General features: G+C 48.5%; 2 protein-coding genes across 3 annotated transcripts in view; one reads left to right on the forward strand and one right to left on the reverse strand.

Annotated features, from left to right (window-relative positions):
- Nucleotides 1-277: 277 nt before the first annotated feature.
- THAP1 (THAP domain containing 1) lies at nucleotides 278-9472 on the reverse strand. 2 transcript variants are annotated; one of them, XM_034774769.1, is made up of 3 exons: nucleotides 9227-9472; nucleotides 8046-8241; nucleotides 278-848 (listed from the first exon to the last, which is right to left on the reverse strand). In XM_034774769.1, exons 1-3 carry the CDS (start codon nucleotides 9295-9297, stop codon nucleotides 411-413), a joined length of 705 nt encoding a protein of 234 aa, XP_034630660.1. In that variant the 5' UTR covers nucleotides 9298-9472; the 3' UTR covers nucleotides 278-410. The 2 variants fall into 2 exon arrangements, with proteins under 2 accessions (XP_034630660.1, XP_034630659.1); XM_034774768.1 differs by having other exon boundaries at nucleotides 8040-8241.
- A 5848-nt stretch (nucleotides 9473-15320) lies between these two features.
- LOC117879655 (transcription factor jun-D-like) overlaps nucleotides 15321-15927 on the forward strand; it is a 5306-nt gene continuing 4699 nt past the window's right edge. Inside the window, exon 1 of the mRNA XM_034774928.1 lies at nucleotides 15321-15926. Coding sequence (XP_034630819.1) covers nucleotides 15321-15926 — 606 coding nt within the window. The remainder of the gene's footprint in view (nucleotide 15927) is intronic.

The following is a 15927-nucleotide window of genomic DNA, read 5'->3' on the forward strand; positions in this document are numbered from 1 at the left end:
TGTTGTGTTTCGGGGGGGAGGAGGGGGCTGGGTGGTGCTGGGGGGGGTGGCAGTGCTCGGGGGTTTCGGCCCTCAGCTGTTTTCTTTGGAGTAATATGGCCCTCGCCGCTTTACAAGTTTTGCAGGCCTGATTTAAATTATCAACAAAAAAACCTTAAAAACAAACAAACATTGATATTTTCCATCAATATTACCAAAAAAGTCTAATTCTGCCAAGCCTAATTAAAAGTGTTAAAAGTTGCAATGACAATGAACAAACAAACTGTGCTCTATTGAGTATTTTATAGCTTCTTTATTATTTTTAGAATGGTTTTACACACAATTAGAGAGCATTCGTTTTTAAACTGAACTTCTGTGTTAATCTGAAGAGGCTATTTGGCACTGCCCCTTTAAAATGAACGTCAATGTTTTTATGCAGGTACTTCCACGATTTCAAAATAGTCATTAGGTAGAATCACATAGCCTTTTCCTGCCACTATGTCTTTTTCCTTCTGAAACTGAACGATCTCTCGCAGTTTTTCAATCTGTCTTTCCTGACGTCTGCATCGCTGCTGCGCTGTCTTGAGCTTCTTTCGCAGTTTTTCAACTTGTTCCTCCAGCTGTTGAATTCTCTTTCTTTGATGTACTGTATCCTCTACAGTATAGTTGTGATCACAGAAAACGGCAAGATTATTAGGGGTCTGGAGAGGAGGCATTAATAATCCAATACTTGGATCTACCAATCTTGCATCTATTTGAGACAAAGGAAAGGAAGGTTGCGGTGGGGCAGGTGGTAGCAGAGTAGGGGGTGGTGGAGGGGGTGGTGGTGCGGCAGACAGATCTTCGGGTTGCTCTGTAAATTCTTCAGTCTAAATCAGCAAGACAGAAAGTACATTTTAATCTGTTTTGTGAACAGCATTCTAATTGCCACACTGTAATCTGTATGCAACAGTTGCAGCACCCAGCTGACAATGCACTACGCATGGCTGAAATTAGTAAATGAAGGTGATAAGCACCCCCCTTTTTAGCATTAATTCTGTTCGTGAAGTTTGATGGCCTACATTTTCAAAAGTGATTGGGATTTGGGGGACCTCAGTTTTCAATGCTCCGTTTGAGCCACCCTAAAAGCTTTCAGAAATGCTGAGCACCCACCTTCTTAAAAGTCTCAAGTTGGACACCTAGAAATTGAGGCAACCAAAATCTCTAGTCACTTCTGAAGACTTTGTCAAAACACTTATAAAATTATAAACTGTCCAGTCTTAACCCTTCAACCGTGTGGTGGAGTTAATCAGCTGCAAGAACTCATTCACCCACTTTAACCTAGATACACTTAGTGTACTTACCTAGCCCAAGTCCCCCCCCAAAACAGGTAATGAACAGAGGGAAGACTTAAATCCTTTCTGCCCCAAAGATATAGAGAGCATTCAGAATTGCATCTGCTTGGACTCACATGAAACAGTGCTCTTGAAACACAACAGTAAACATATCCAGTATCTAGCAAAAACAGCTAAGAACTTCTCGGTGAAAGATGCACTGACCTAGAAGTCAATTTTGTAACGGTCTGCTTTGATGGTCTCAATGCATTTAATGGCATTAACAGTGTCAGAGACAGAGATGCTATATTCTTCACCCAAGTACTTGCAGATTACATAACCTGTTACCCCTAGAACCTTGTACTCTGAGGATCTGTCATGTTTATACTACATAAGTAGCGTAGATGCTTCCTACATCGACAGAAGAGGTTTTGCCATCGATGTAGATAATCCACCCCTCCGAGAAGTAATAGCCACAAAGAATTCTTCTGTCAACCTAGCTCTGTCTACAGTGAGGATCAGATTTACCTATCAGGGTGCAAAATTTTTCACAGCCCTGAGCGATCGAGCTAGATCTAATATATAGGTGTAAAAGACCATGGAAATACAGCACTATCCAAGACATCCTAGCCAAGCAATTTAGTATCTGTTTTTAATCTACTGCCTAGACATTGCTCCTGCATAGACTATGATACTAAGCAGAGTGTAACTGGAAAGTCAGTTTTGCTTCCAGTGTTGATTTAAAGTTTCTTGTAGGTGCCCATGTATAATCAATCAGTATACATTAGCACAACCTCAATCTGACAATCCCAGTTGTGTGCCTCAGATAAAATGAACCTGTTTTTGTCACAATGTATCTTTTAGCCTCACACATGAAGAGGTCAAACATTTTGACCAGGTCAAACTTGTACTAGTCAACCGTAATTCTCAGAGCCCCCTTTGTGGGGAAGATTGCAAGGGAAAGAGGAAGGGGAAAGCATGTCTCTCAGTGAGCAATTCACCCTCCTTAGGAGCACTTGGGACAATCGCCAGACAACTAGACTTGCAGAAATTGGTATCCTCCAATTCTAGTCTCCCCCTTTTGGCTGATGGCACATGGTATCTTTCATAAAAGATCTCCCTCTCGGTATACGTGGCCTTCTCCCTTGGTAATCCATCACTGACGTATTATGGGCGAATTCAAAGCATTTCTTATACCCAATGAAGTTTTTGTTCCAAAGATCCTACCAGGAAAAACGGCAACAGGTATTAAAATAAACGGTATTACACAGCTTTGATTATCTTGATGTAAAATCTGAACCCTGCTCTGAGAGTAACAGTTACCACTATCTATGGTCATTTTAAAACTGCTGCAAATGAGCTGGTAATATCAAAACAGCTCGGAGTGAACAGCTGTGCACATCGCCAAATCCACCTCCACAACTGACACTAACAGGCATCCTTACTAACAGTACAAAAAGAGGGGGCAAGGAACGAATGAGCAGAGAGAATTACTCTGCTCCCTAGAAGTGGTCCATCCACATGGGTTGAGGCACAGTGGCCAGATGCAGGAACCTGAACTGCCACTGATCCGGATATATTTGTCCTGTGGCATGGGCAGCAACTTGGTTAGAATATTCTCCATCTCACCCTTTCTCTTGTGTCTAATTTGGCTCCCACCATACTCATCTTTTCTATCAGGGAAACACAATCAAAGAAGAAAGTATAAATAAAGAGTATTTACCTGAAAGTTGCTCATCTTTTCTTGCACACGCTGTGTCTGTCTGTCTTTCTTACTAGCTGCCTTCCATTTTCCACTTACATTCCCTCTTTATTTCCAGGCTATTTTCTTTATTTTCCTACTCTCCTGTGTGCCTCTCTCCCCATCTTTTTCCCCTCTGTCATCCCCCCCATATCTCTCTTTGAGCTTTTTCTGCTGTTCTTCTGCTATTCTCACCATCCTTTCTGTTCCCTTCTCAAAGGAGCGAGAGAAAAGAGACTTATTGGTGCATGTTTTATCTCCCTTATAGAAGCTAGGAATCCTCCAAATCACTCCTGTTCCGTGCACTCAGTGTGCCGAAGGGGAAGAATTGAATAACCTGCTCTAGTCCCAAGGGTAGAGCCTGGGTATGTCACTTGGTGGTGCAATGAAGAAAAAACACATGTGCTCTGTCAGGAGGAGCTACATTTGATGTTTGGAGGCAGTAACGCTGCGTATGTAACAGACAAGGTGTGTGAGGGGTGGGGAGTAGGAAATGCAGAGGTAATATTATGTATACTTCTATTACACTCCACTTTTTCTTGCACTTCATTTTACCTCTCTGCTAAAGCATAGGCCAGGGTGTGTAACACTCTTTTCTGAAAAAATAGAAGAGTTCAACCTCAGAGCTATGGGATCAAAAACCCTGAATGTAGGAATTAATAAACAGTAGAGCTATCAATAATCACACTGTTAAAGAATAATAGAATACCATTTATTTAAATATTTTTGGCTGTTTTTTACATTTTCAAATATATTGATTTCAATTACAGCACACAATATAAAATGTACAGTGCTCACTTTATATTTATTTTTATTACAAATATTTGCACCGTAAAAACAAAAGAAATAGTATTTTTCAATTTGCCTAATACAAGTACTGTAGTGCAATCTCTTAAATCTCACATTGGTAGCTTCTTTGTGTTTTGTGAAATCTGCAGTGAAAGTGTTCTTAAAACAAACATGTGCTGGGTCATCATCCGAGACTGCTATTACATGAAATATATGGCAGAATGTGAGTAAAATAGAGCAGGAGGCATACAATTCTCCCGCACCAAGTTCAATCACAAATTTAGTTAACTCACTTTTTTAAATGAGAGCCATCAGCATGGAAGCATGTCCTCTGGCACGGTGACCGAAGCATAGGAATGTTTACTGTATCTGACACAAATACCTTGCAATGCCAGCTACAAAAGTGCCATGCGAACGTCTGTTCTCACTTTCTGGTGACATTGCAAATAAGAAGCAGGCAGCACTATCTCCCATAAACTTAAACAAACTTGTTCGTCTTAGCGGAACAAGAAGTAGGACTGAATGGACTTGTAAGCTATAAAGTTTTACATTGTTTTGGTTTTGAGTGCAGTTATACAACCAAAAAAACCAAACTACATTTGTAAGTTGCACTTTCACGATAAAGAGATTGAACTACAGTACTTGTATGAGGTGAATTGAAAAATAGTATTTCTTATCATTTTTACAGTACAAATATTTGTAATAAAAATATACATAAAGTGAGCACTGTACACTTTGCATTCTGTGTTGAAAGTGAAATAAATATATTTGAAAATGTAGAAAAACAGCCAAAAAATTAATACATTTCAATTGGTATTCTATTGTTTAACAGTGCGATTAAAACTGTGATTAATTGCGATAAATTTTTTTTAGTTAATCACGCGAGTTAACTTGATTAATCGACAGCCCTAATAAACAGCAGAGAGTGCTCTACAATTCCTTAGTGAACAATTAATACGCATACAGACATTTGCAAAAAGTATTAGGAATACTTTTGAATAACTTATTAAATAAACTATTAGGCAGTAAACCTTTTGGTGATCCTTATATAGACTTCCTCACTTAAAAACATAAGAACAGCCACGCTGGGTCAGATCAATGCCATCTACCCCAGTATGCTGTCTCCAACAGTGGCCAGTACCAGAGCTTCTGGGGGCGTGTACAGAACAGTTAGAGTGATCCATCTCTGTCCTTCCCTCCCAGCTTCTGGCAATCTGAGGGTTAGGGTCATCTCAAGCATGGGGTTGCTTCCCCAGCCATCTTGGCTAGTTCTTTTTGAACCCAGTTATACTTATGGCCATCACAACATCCCATGGCAATGAGTTCCACAGGTTAATTATGTGTTGTGTGAAAAAGTACTTCCCCTTGTTTGTATTAAACCTGCTACCTATTAATTTAATCGGGTAACCCCCGGTTTTTGTATTGTGGGAAAGGGTAAATAAAACCTCTCTATTCATTTTTCCACACCATTCATGATTATACCAACCTCTGTCACATCACCCCTTAGTCATCTCTTTTCTAAACTGAACAGCCTTAATCTTTTTAGTATCTCCTTGTATATAAGCTGTTCCATACCCTTGATCATTTTTGTTGCCCTTCTCTGAACCTTTTTCATTCCGTTATATCCTTTTTGAGATGGGGAATCCAAAACTGGACACAGAATTCAAGGTGCAGGTAAACCAGGGATTTAATATAGTGGCATCCTATTTTCTGTCTTATTTTCTGTCCCCTTCCAAATAGTTACTAACATTCTGTTACCCTTTTTGACTGCTGCTGCACGTTGAGCTGAAGTTTTCAGAGGTTTTCCAAGGTCTCTTTCTCCAGTGCTAACAGCTCAATTAGATATCCCATTATATATGTGTAGATGGAATTATTTTTCCAGTGTGCATTACTTTGCACTTATCAGTGTTGAATTTCATCTGCCCGTTTGTTGTTCAGTTTTGTGAGATCCCTTTGTAACTGCAGTCAGCTTTGGACTTAGCTATTTTGAATTAATACGTAGCAATTGCAAATGTTGCCATTTCACCGTTCACTCCATTTTCCACATCATTAATGAATATGTTGAACAGGACTGCTCCTGGCAGAACCTCTCGCCACTGTGAAAATGGACCCTTTATTTCTTATCTTTTAACCAGTTATTGATCCATAAGAGTCCTGTTATTCCAGGACTATTGTGTTTCCTTAAGGTCCCTCACTAAAGGCTCTTGTCAAAGACTTTCTGAAAATCCAAGTACTCTACATCACCTGGATCACCCTTATACAGATGCTTGTTGACATCTCAAACAATTCTAATAGATTGGTGAAGCATAACTTCCCTCTACAAAAGCCATATTGACTGTTCCCCAACAAAACATGTTTATCTGTGCACCTGATAATTCTGTTCTTTACTATAGTTTCTACCAATTTGCCTGTTACTGACGTTAGGCTCACCAGCCTATAATTGCCAGGATTGTCTTTGGAGAGTGTTTTAAAAATCGGTCTTACATTAGCTATCCTCCGGTCATCTGGTACAGAGGCTTGTTTCAGCAATCAGTTACATACTATAGTTAGTAGTTCTGCAATTTTGTATTAATTCCTTCAGAACTTTTGGGTGAATACCATCTGGTTCTGGTGACCTATTACTGTTTAATTTATCAATTTGTTCTAAAATCCTATTGATGCATCAATGTGGGACAGTACTTCAGATCTGTCACCTAAAAAGGATACCTATCGAGAGTTACCTCCCCCACACCTTGGTTTCTTCATACATTTCAGTGTAAGTCTGCAACAGAACATACACTCTTGTACACTTTAACACATGTACACACTGCCTTCACATCTTCTCACTTTCTAATATGGCTTCAAAATATGCCTGTGTCACCTGGATTCTCCAGAGCCTGAGAAAGGCAGCCTCTCTCAGTTCCCTCCAAAACACATGAGAATCTCCTAAGCAAAAACAGCAGTTCCAAGATTCTTGCAGTCAGCAGCTAATTCCAGTCCCTGAGCTAATAGTTGACTGCTTAATTGGTATCTATGTAGAGTTGTTGTAGCCACATTGGTCCCAGGATATTAGAGAGACAAGGTGGGTGAAGTAATATCTTTTATTGGACCTACTTCAGTTGATGAAAGAGACTAGGTTTTGAGCTTACACGGAGCTCTTCTTCAGGTCTGGGAAATGTACTCATTCCCTGTCACAGCTAAATACAAGGTGGAACAGATCATTTAGCTTAAGTAGTTAACACATACACCTCTACCCTGATATAACGCTGTCCTCGGGAGCCAAAAAATCTTACTGCCTTATAGGTGAAACCGTGTTATTTCGAACTTGCTTTGATCCACCGGAGTGCACAGTCCCGCCCCCCCGGAGCACTGCTTTACCACATTATATCCAAATTCATATTTATCGGGTCGCATTATATCGGGGTAGAGGTGTATTTTCAAGGGACCATTGAGGATGGGGACCGAGAGGTCAGATATAAAGTGATCGCTTTGTGAAAAGTGTTACAGGTGATACGGTGTTTTTGTCATTTATCAGTTTTCTGTATGGGTTCATTCAAGTGTGCAGTGATTGTCTCATTTCACCCACATAGTTGTTATTGGGACATTTAGCGCACTGGAGACATGTTAACAGGCTACTTCACCTTAAATAGTTTCTTGAAATATAGGTTAACTACTTATGCTAAACTACCTGTTCCACCTTGAAAGCTTGTCTCTCTCACCAACTGAAGTTGGTCCAATAAAAGATAGTACCTCACCCACCTTGACTCATTGGTTTCTAGCAAGATAGGGAACCTATACCTGTATCCAAAGTGAGACAAGTATTGGAACACAGCCTTCATATCAGAAACAGCTCTTTGGCCCTGCATCAATCAGCTGATGACTCCAATTCACATATTTATAACCCTTTCCCGAGTGCCAACTGGCTCAGCTCTCAGGTGGTGATTGTGTGGCACCACAAGACCACTTGCTCTTAATGGAAACTTTCCATATAGCTTCATAAAAACAGCTGAACATTTCTAGTTGTTACCATACCTCTCTTCTATATGTCTCGGGACCCTTCTAAGTTCTCCGTCTATTTCTGCACATGTGCAGAGAGCAGATCAGACTTAAATCCCTACCTCCTTAACACTGCTTCTCTCCCTTCTTTGCATTTTAAAAAATATATACTTATACTGCAGTATTTGACAATGTATACATAAATTAAAGTATGTATGATAAGAAAGAGTTTTCGTGTTTACCTTTACCTTCTCACTGGGTTCAGTGTAACAAAATATTGTGGGCACAGCATTTTCTTTCAGTAGCTTGTTGTTGCACTCTCTTTTAAAGCAATCTGGAGTAAAGTGTTCTGAACAAATGCTGCTATACTTTGTTGGTTTGAAGTTTTTTCTTTTAACAGCAGCTTCCCACTTTTTGCAGAGATCAGGTCTCGTGAGAGGAAACCTGCAAATGAAATGGACCTTCAGCTCCATTTCAAGGCTTTCTAAAAAAAGCAATAGCACTGTAGACATTCATAAGACACTTAAGACAAGGTATTGGTGTAGCATCTAGAAACACTAGTCACGGACCAGGACCCCCAGTGTTAGCTGCAATATAAACAAGGAACAAAGAGCCTCCCCGATACTGCTACGTTCAGCACCATTGCTTAGGGCCTGATTTTGCAAGCTGATAAACACAGTCATCTCCTTGCCGGGCATAGGGGGGGGGCAATGGGGAGGCACAAGGGGTCACCTTCATGGATCAGCTGACAGGGCAGAGCCCAGGGGCAGGTTTTTGCTTTATTCAGGGGAACTGAAAAAGCCAGGCCACCATCAGGCCGCCCAACGAGCAAGTGGCAATGAGGATTTCAATACAGAGCGTGAGGCCTCAAACAGGCATGTTCACAGGACACCTGCAAAGTGTGAAGAAGCCTCCGGCTCCTTTGCAAGCTCTCCTACGAAGCTCCAACCAAGTGGTGGTGCAGATGCCTGGAGTCAGACCCGGTGATGGGCGGGCTGGCGCAGCCCCTCACTTGCCCAGTGTTTACATCCTCCTGTGGGCTAGGCCGTGCCACTGAGCTGGCCGGCCCACGCCAGGCCACAGGGCTGTCTGCTCCAGGCACCAAATAGGCACGTGGCCTAGGGTGCCAGGGCAGATCCGTCCCGTTCCCCAGGAGGATGGGGCAGGCTGTCTGTACAGCGCCGGGCACAGCCGGCCCCCCCACCCTAGGAACCCCTCCCCCCACGCGGGAGGAGTAACTGGGACAGGCCCACTTGCGCAGGACTCCCCCTGGGTGAGCGCGCTCCCCAACGGCCGGTGCGCACGCGCTCTGGGCTGCTCGCCAATGACGGTTACTCCCCGCGCCCCCAGCGCGCACCCTGGGCATGGCCCCTCCCCCCGCCGTGGCGCGCCCCCGCCCCGCGCAGGCGCGCTCCTGCCCCGTCCTCACTTGTGGAAGGAGATAGGCTTCTCTTTGTCGTATCGGTTCCGGCAGCGGTAGGCGGAGCAGGACTGCACCATTCTCCCCCGCCGGCGGCCACCTGCTCCGCTCCAGCACCCACAGACGAGGAGCGCAGGGACCCAGCTAACTCAGTCACTGCCCGGCCCCCATCCCCTTTGCTATTAGCCCCTAGGAGCAGAAAAGGGACACGGCCTCTCCCGACTTCAAGATGGCGCTGCCAGCTTCAGCTCAACTCTCGCGAGAACAGCGCATCGCTCTCCTCTATTGGCCGTTCCCCTACGCGTGGGTGGAGTCTTTCCGATCAGCCCACCAATAGGCGCAGAGACCCTGAGCGCGGCGCGGGCCCCAATCGCCCCGCCCCTCCCTGTTCTTTGCCCTTGCTCCGCCCCCTTTGTTCACACATCTGGACAGGAGCCCAGCAGTACCTCCCTGCACTCCTTCCAGCTTGAGGCTACCAGACCGATTCATTTGCTGATAGGGTGACCAGACAGCAAGTGTGAAAAATCGGGACGGGGGTGGGGGGTAATAGGAGCCCATATAAAAAAAAGCCCCAAATATCAGGACTGTCCCTATAAAATTGGGACATCTGGTCACCCTAAGCCTACATAAGAAAAAGACCCAAAAATCGGGACTGTCCCTATAAAACCAGGACGTCTGGTCACCGTATTGGCTGAGTCCCACTCTCCTGCCTTTGGCCAGCAAGTCTGTCCCCTCTAGCTGCTGAGGGCTGCTCTCCTGGGTGAGGTGGGAAACATCAGGTGGGCCAGGGCTCCTTCCCTCCTGGGGCTGCTTCCTGCCTCCTAGCTTCTCTCCTGCCTGCTGTTTTTCGGGACAGAACAGTGGCATAGGCCACTGCCAGAGTGGTGGTCCCAGAAGTGTAACTAAGGCTGTGTCTACACTGCAGGGCAGTGGTTTCCAAACTTTAACAACCCGGGGACCCCTTTCACTAAAATGTGAAATCTCGTGAACCCCCTCCTAAAAATGAATATTTCCAGGGATTTAAGTTTAAATCTCCTCAGTGTGATGCTAACATTCATTCACCTCTCACTGAAGCAAAACAGCACTCTAGAGAAAATGACTTAGTATCGAATTACTGAGGCACCTGAACACTGCTACATTGACTACTACCAGGGTCCGGCTGGTTTGGCGCGCAAACACCTTTTCTTCCACCACCAGGGCCATCCCTAGGAGGGTGCCCCGCGAGGGACAAATTAGCCTGGACCACCCCCCCATGTACAGCGTGGCCCCTGCTCAATCTGTCCCTCATGCCACCCAACTTCCCGTCTGCCAAGGGGTCTGAGCTGCCTCCCTGCCCGCGATGGGGCTGAGGCTGCTGGCGCCACACTGGGGTCTGGGCTGCCAGCTCCACACTCCACGGGGCTCGGGCTGCTGGCCCGTGCTGACTGCTGGGGCTCGGGCTGCCAGCCCCAACTGCCCGGCCCCACGCTGACTGGAGCTCGGCTACCCAATCAGCGCTCCACAGGGCTTGGCTGTCTGCTCCGCAACTGGGTCACACCTGCTGCCTCATGCCTGGGGTCCTTTGGCCACCATTAAGGAAAATTTTCTGTCAACCCCCCTGTAACATTGTGCGAACCCTAGTTTGGGAACCACTGCTGTAGGGTGACCAGATAGTAAGTGTGAAAAATCGGGACAAGGGATGGGGGGTAGTAGGAGCCCATATTAAAAAAAGCCCCAAATATTGGGACTGTCCCTATAAAATCAAGACATCTGGTCACCCTACTACACTGCCACTTTCAGCGCTAAAACTTTAGTCGTTAAGGGGTGTGAAAAAACACACTCCTGAGCGACAAAAGTGTTAGCGCTGAAAAGCACCAGTACAGACAGCACTTGATAAAGCTATCACTGCTCATTTGGGGTGGGTTTTTTTTTAAATCACTGGGAGAGCTCTTTCCTGGCAATAAAGCGTGTCTACACTGCCCACATCACAGTGCAGAATGTGGGCAGTGTAGATATACCCTAAGCCATTTGGATAGGGAGAAGCCTAACAGGCCAGCGTCCTATAGAGGCCCTGGGGGAAAAGGAGCTTGGTTTGGAGGTGCAGGGACAGAAGCACTGAAATGTGCCAGGAAGCCGGCTGAGTAGATGAAATGTGATGGGGAACAGGGACAGAGGAATTCCTTGGCTGGGGGGACAACTGGTGGATAATAGGGGCAGAGGGAGAATTGATATATTAATGGATCGGTCACTAAGACCTGAGGTTCATTCATTCAGCAAGCTCAAGATGGCAAACACTGAGTGGCTCAAAAGGAGCTATCATCAGCTTGGTCAGGGCCACATTAATACCCCTGACCCAAGGAATTTTAAATAGAGATTTTAAAAAATTGTAAATCCCCCCCCCCCATCCTGTTAACCGATGACACAGTTCTCTAACAGCTCAAAAATACAATGAACACATTTAGCATTTTCTATTTTGTTGTTGTGATGCTCTGTACCTCAAGGGGAACACCCTACACCCCATCTTCATCTTTATAGAATGACTGTGTGGTATCCAATGCAAAGTTTGTCATGTTGGGTGTCTTCAAAAGGCTCATGATGCACTGAGCATGGTTGTTATAGTAATTGTCACAGTAATGTTATAGGTTACAATTTCATGTATATAGTTATGAGACTGAAAATGTGTCCTCGTGGCTTAAAGCAAGCCCATGCAAATACTCTCCAAGAACAGAGAGGCAGTTTACACGTCATCAGGGCATGGATGGGACAAACTCAGCCCAGCGTCACAGGAACAATGAACACTGGCTTGGGCACCAACAAAATAATCTGTTAGACCCTCGAGGGAGTCACCCCTTCCTTTGGGCAGTTTGGGACTGCGATGAGGTAATGCTCACCTGACACTGAGGAGGGGGGCAAAGCCAAGAGGGAAGAAAGAGCATGATAAAAGGGAGAGACATCTGCCATGCTCTCTCTCCTTCACCTACATCTACAGACACCACCACCAAGCGACTGAAACGCTGATCAAAGAGGAGAGCCTGACTGAAAAGTAACCAGCCAGCCTGTGGTGAGAAGCAACTAAGTTTGTTAGGACATTGAGAGTGTTAAGATCAGCTTAGAATGTGTTTTGCTTTTATTTCATTTGACCAAATCTGACTTGTTGTGCTTTGACTTACAATCACTTAAAATCTACCTTTATAGTTAATACATCTGTTTGTTTATTCTACCTGAAGCAGTACGTTTGGTTTGAAGTGTGTCAGAGGCTCCCCTTGGGATAACAAGCCTGGTACATATCAATTTCATTGTTAAATTGACAAACTTATATAAGCTTGCAGAGTCCGGCGGGCATTAACTGGCACTGCAAAACAGAGGTTCCTAGGGTTGTGTCTGGGACCAGCAATATTGGCTAGTGTCATTCGCTTGCAAGTAGCTGGGAGCAGCTTACATGCCAGAGGCTGTGTGTGAACACACACAGGAGTGGGGTTCTCACAGCAGAGCAGGGTAAGTCTGGCTCCCAGAGTCAAGGATTGGAGCGGCCTAGCAGATCACTGGTCCAGACAACACCAGAGGGAAACGTCACAGTTGTACCCTGCGTATAGTAGATAAAGAATTCATGAGTCAGTTGTATACAAGATACACATTGACTAAGGCAAGCTATTCTGCAAAGCCCTAGCCCAGAGGTTTTCAAACTGTGGGTCCGCGAGCTCCATTCAAGTGGTCCACAGATAGTTCCCTCTAAGATAATGGTTTTCAAACTTTTTTCCTAGGGCCCAGTTGAAGAAAATTGTTGATGCTCACAATCCAACAGAGCTGGGGATGAAGGGCTTGGGGCGTGGGAGGGGCTCAGGGCTGGGGCAGAGGGTTGGGGTGAGGGCTGTGGGGTGAGGCTAGGAATGAGGGGTTCAGGGAGGGGGCTCTGGGCTGGGGCAGGGGATTGGAGTGCGGGAGGGAGTCTGGGCTGGGGGTGCAGGCTCTGGGGGCACTGGGAATGAGGGGTTTGAGGTGTGGGAGGGGGCTCTGGGCTGGGGCAGGGGTGCAGGAGGGGGTCAGGGTTCTGGACTGGGGGTGCAGGCTTGGGCTGGGGGTGCATGGCACTCAGCCACAGGCACTGCCCCCCCCCAGCTCCCATTGGCCAGGAACCAGCCAATGGGATTGCGGAGCCAGTGCTCGGGGTGGGGGCAGTGCATGGAGCCCCGTGGCCCCCCGACCTAGGAGCCAGACCTGCTGCTGCCCTCTTCTGGGGCGCAGGGCAGTATCAGAACAGGTAGGCACTAGACTAGGCTGCCTTAGCCGGGCAGCACCGCCGATGGGACTTTTAACGGCCCAGTCGGCGGTGCTGACCAGAGCCACTGCGACCCAGTACTGGGTCGCGACCCACGGTTTGAAAACCACCGTGCTAAGGTGCGCGCCTGGGTGGCCGCACATGAGAGACTGAAGGGCCACCCACCTAAGTAGTGGAGCCGTGCAGGACCCTGGAGAGAGATGCACATGCAAGGGGACGTGATGGCCTTGGGGGGGAATAGGGGGCAGGTGGGAGGAGGCAGTGGGGTGAAAAGAGGGAGTGGGGGGAATTTGGGACGTGCAGGGCTGCAGTGGCCAGAGAATAAGGCAACTTTCCCCAGCTCCAGGGCTGCGGCTGCTGGGGAGAGACCCCTGTCCTTCCCAGCCCAAGCTCAGGGGCGGCCGTCGCGGCGGAGACCCAGAGGTGCCCCCTCTCCTTCCCAGCCCCAGTTCGGGGGCTGCCGCGGCCGGGGAGAGAAGGCACATCCGTCGCATTAGAAAGGTAAGACTACTGATATTAAAATATGAAGTGTGTGATTTTATTTGTAGAACAAAAAACGTTAATTATATATATATATATCGTGCTTTTATCCAAAGTGCTTTACAGTACTTAGCTAACAGTACAAACAACATTTGGAAAGATCATTAAGTGGTCCGCCGAGAGCCTCAGCAATTGAAAAATAAAGTTTGAGACCCCCTGTCCTAGCCTATGTTACTGTACACCGTGGACAAGCACTGCCTCATTCACTGCACTTTCCAAGATGCCCTTTACAAGGTCATTAGAAAACGGTAAGGCTGTTCGGCTGTGTTATCTGAGACACAATAAACCAGGGAATTAAAGACCGGGTCAGAAGGCAGGGTAATGAGGCACAGTTAGGGTTGCAGGTGGAACTTTCAATTCGGCACTTCCTGATTTTTCAGGGCTTAATTATGCAACCTGCGCATTCCCTTCGCCTACTTTCTGCGTAGTAGTCTGCAAAGAGAAAGTCAGATTACGGGGTGATGATTTCATCCCTTGTGGTCCTTCCCCCAGAAACGCTGCACTGTATGCAATCCCCTCCACTGCGTTATTGGGTCAGTCTGTTCCCTGTGCCTCTCCCTAGTACTTTAGTCTAGAGGGATGCACACAGGTCAGGTTAAAGACCAGGTTGGGCAGCTGTGCGTTACAGGCAGTGGAATAACGCGAAGAGCAGAACAAGCCCCTGCTTGTGTGTGCAAAGAAGGCGCTGAAGAGCGATCGTTAATAAATGACCCCCTCCCGCCCCACAGCTCTCACCAAGGGGCAGCGCTCTGCCCAAGCCCCTTTCCCGGCTGGCAGCGCTGTTCAGCCCGCAGCAAGGGAGCGCGTGTGGGCGGCTGTGTGGGCAGCTGCCAGCGCGGAGCTGTGTGCGCTCCATGCCCAGGCGGGCGGGAGAGAGCCGCGGCCGCCGGAGGGGCGGAGAGAGCGGGCGCGAAGGCGGCGCTGCTGCTGGGAGGGGGTTTGACATCAGTTCCCCTGTAGGAGTTTCAGTAAATGCCACAAGCCGAAGGCGCGGAGCCCTGGGCGGCGGAGGAGGCTGCAGCTGCCCCCGGTGGGAGCCGACCCGCCTGCCAGGGGTGAGCCCGGCCCCCGCCTCCCCCATCGCGGACACCGCGCGGAGCAGAGCCTGGGCGCCCCGGGCGCAGGCAGCCCACCTCCCGGCCGTGCATGCGGCTCTGGATCTCCTTCCCCTGGGTGCCGGGCTGAGGCGGGCGGGGGCCCCCCGACCTCCCGGGCGAGCGACCAGTCCCCGCAGTCCCCGCGGGGGGTCCCCTTGCTCCCGCTCCGGCCGGAGGCGGGGCGGCCCCCCTGGCCGGCCGGGCGGGCAGGATGAGCGGCGGCCGCAGCGGCCGGGCGGCGGTGAAGATGGAGGCCCCGTTCTACCCCGAGGAGGGGCTGGAGCTGCTGCCCGACTTCGTGCCGCTGCCCGGCTTCGGCAGCGGCCCCGGGGCAGGGGTGGAGGCGGCGGGGCACAAGCTGCTGCTCGGGGCCGGTAAGAAGCGAGAGATGGCGGCGGGGGCGGCCGCCTCCCCCTCGGCGCTGCCGGGGTCCTACACCCTGCGGCCGCCCGGCGGCACCCGGAGCGGCGCGGCGCTGAGGCTCATCCCCGCCGCGGCGCCCCCGGGCTCGGCCGCGGGGGGAGGAGCCGGCGGCAGGGGCGGCCCGGAGGCGGCTCTGCTGGCGGCCGGGTCCCCCGCCGAGCTGCCGCTGCTGAAGCTGCCGCCCGCGGCGGACCTGGAGCAGCTGCTGATCCAAGGCAGCGCCGGCCTGGGCCCCGCCAGCCCCTGCCCCGCCGCCGCCCCGCCCCCCGCGGCCGGGCCCTTCCTCTACCGCCAGCAGGTGACGCAGGAGCAGGAGGGATTCGCCGACGGCTTCGTCAAGGCCCTGGCCGACCTGCACAAGCAGAACCAGCTGCTGGGGGCGCCGCTCTCCCCAG

This window comes from Trachemys scripta, chromosome 6, assembly GCF_013100865.1.
Source record: "Trachemys scripta elegans isolate TJP31775 chromosome 6, CAS_Tse_1.0, whole genome shotgun sequence".
Classification (NCBI taxonomy): Eukaryota; Metazoa; Chordata; order Testudines; family Emydidae; genus Trachemys; species Trachemys scripta.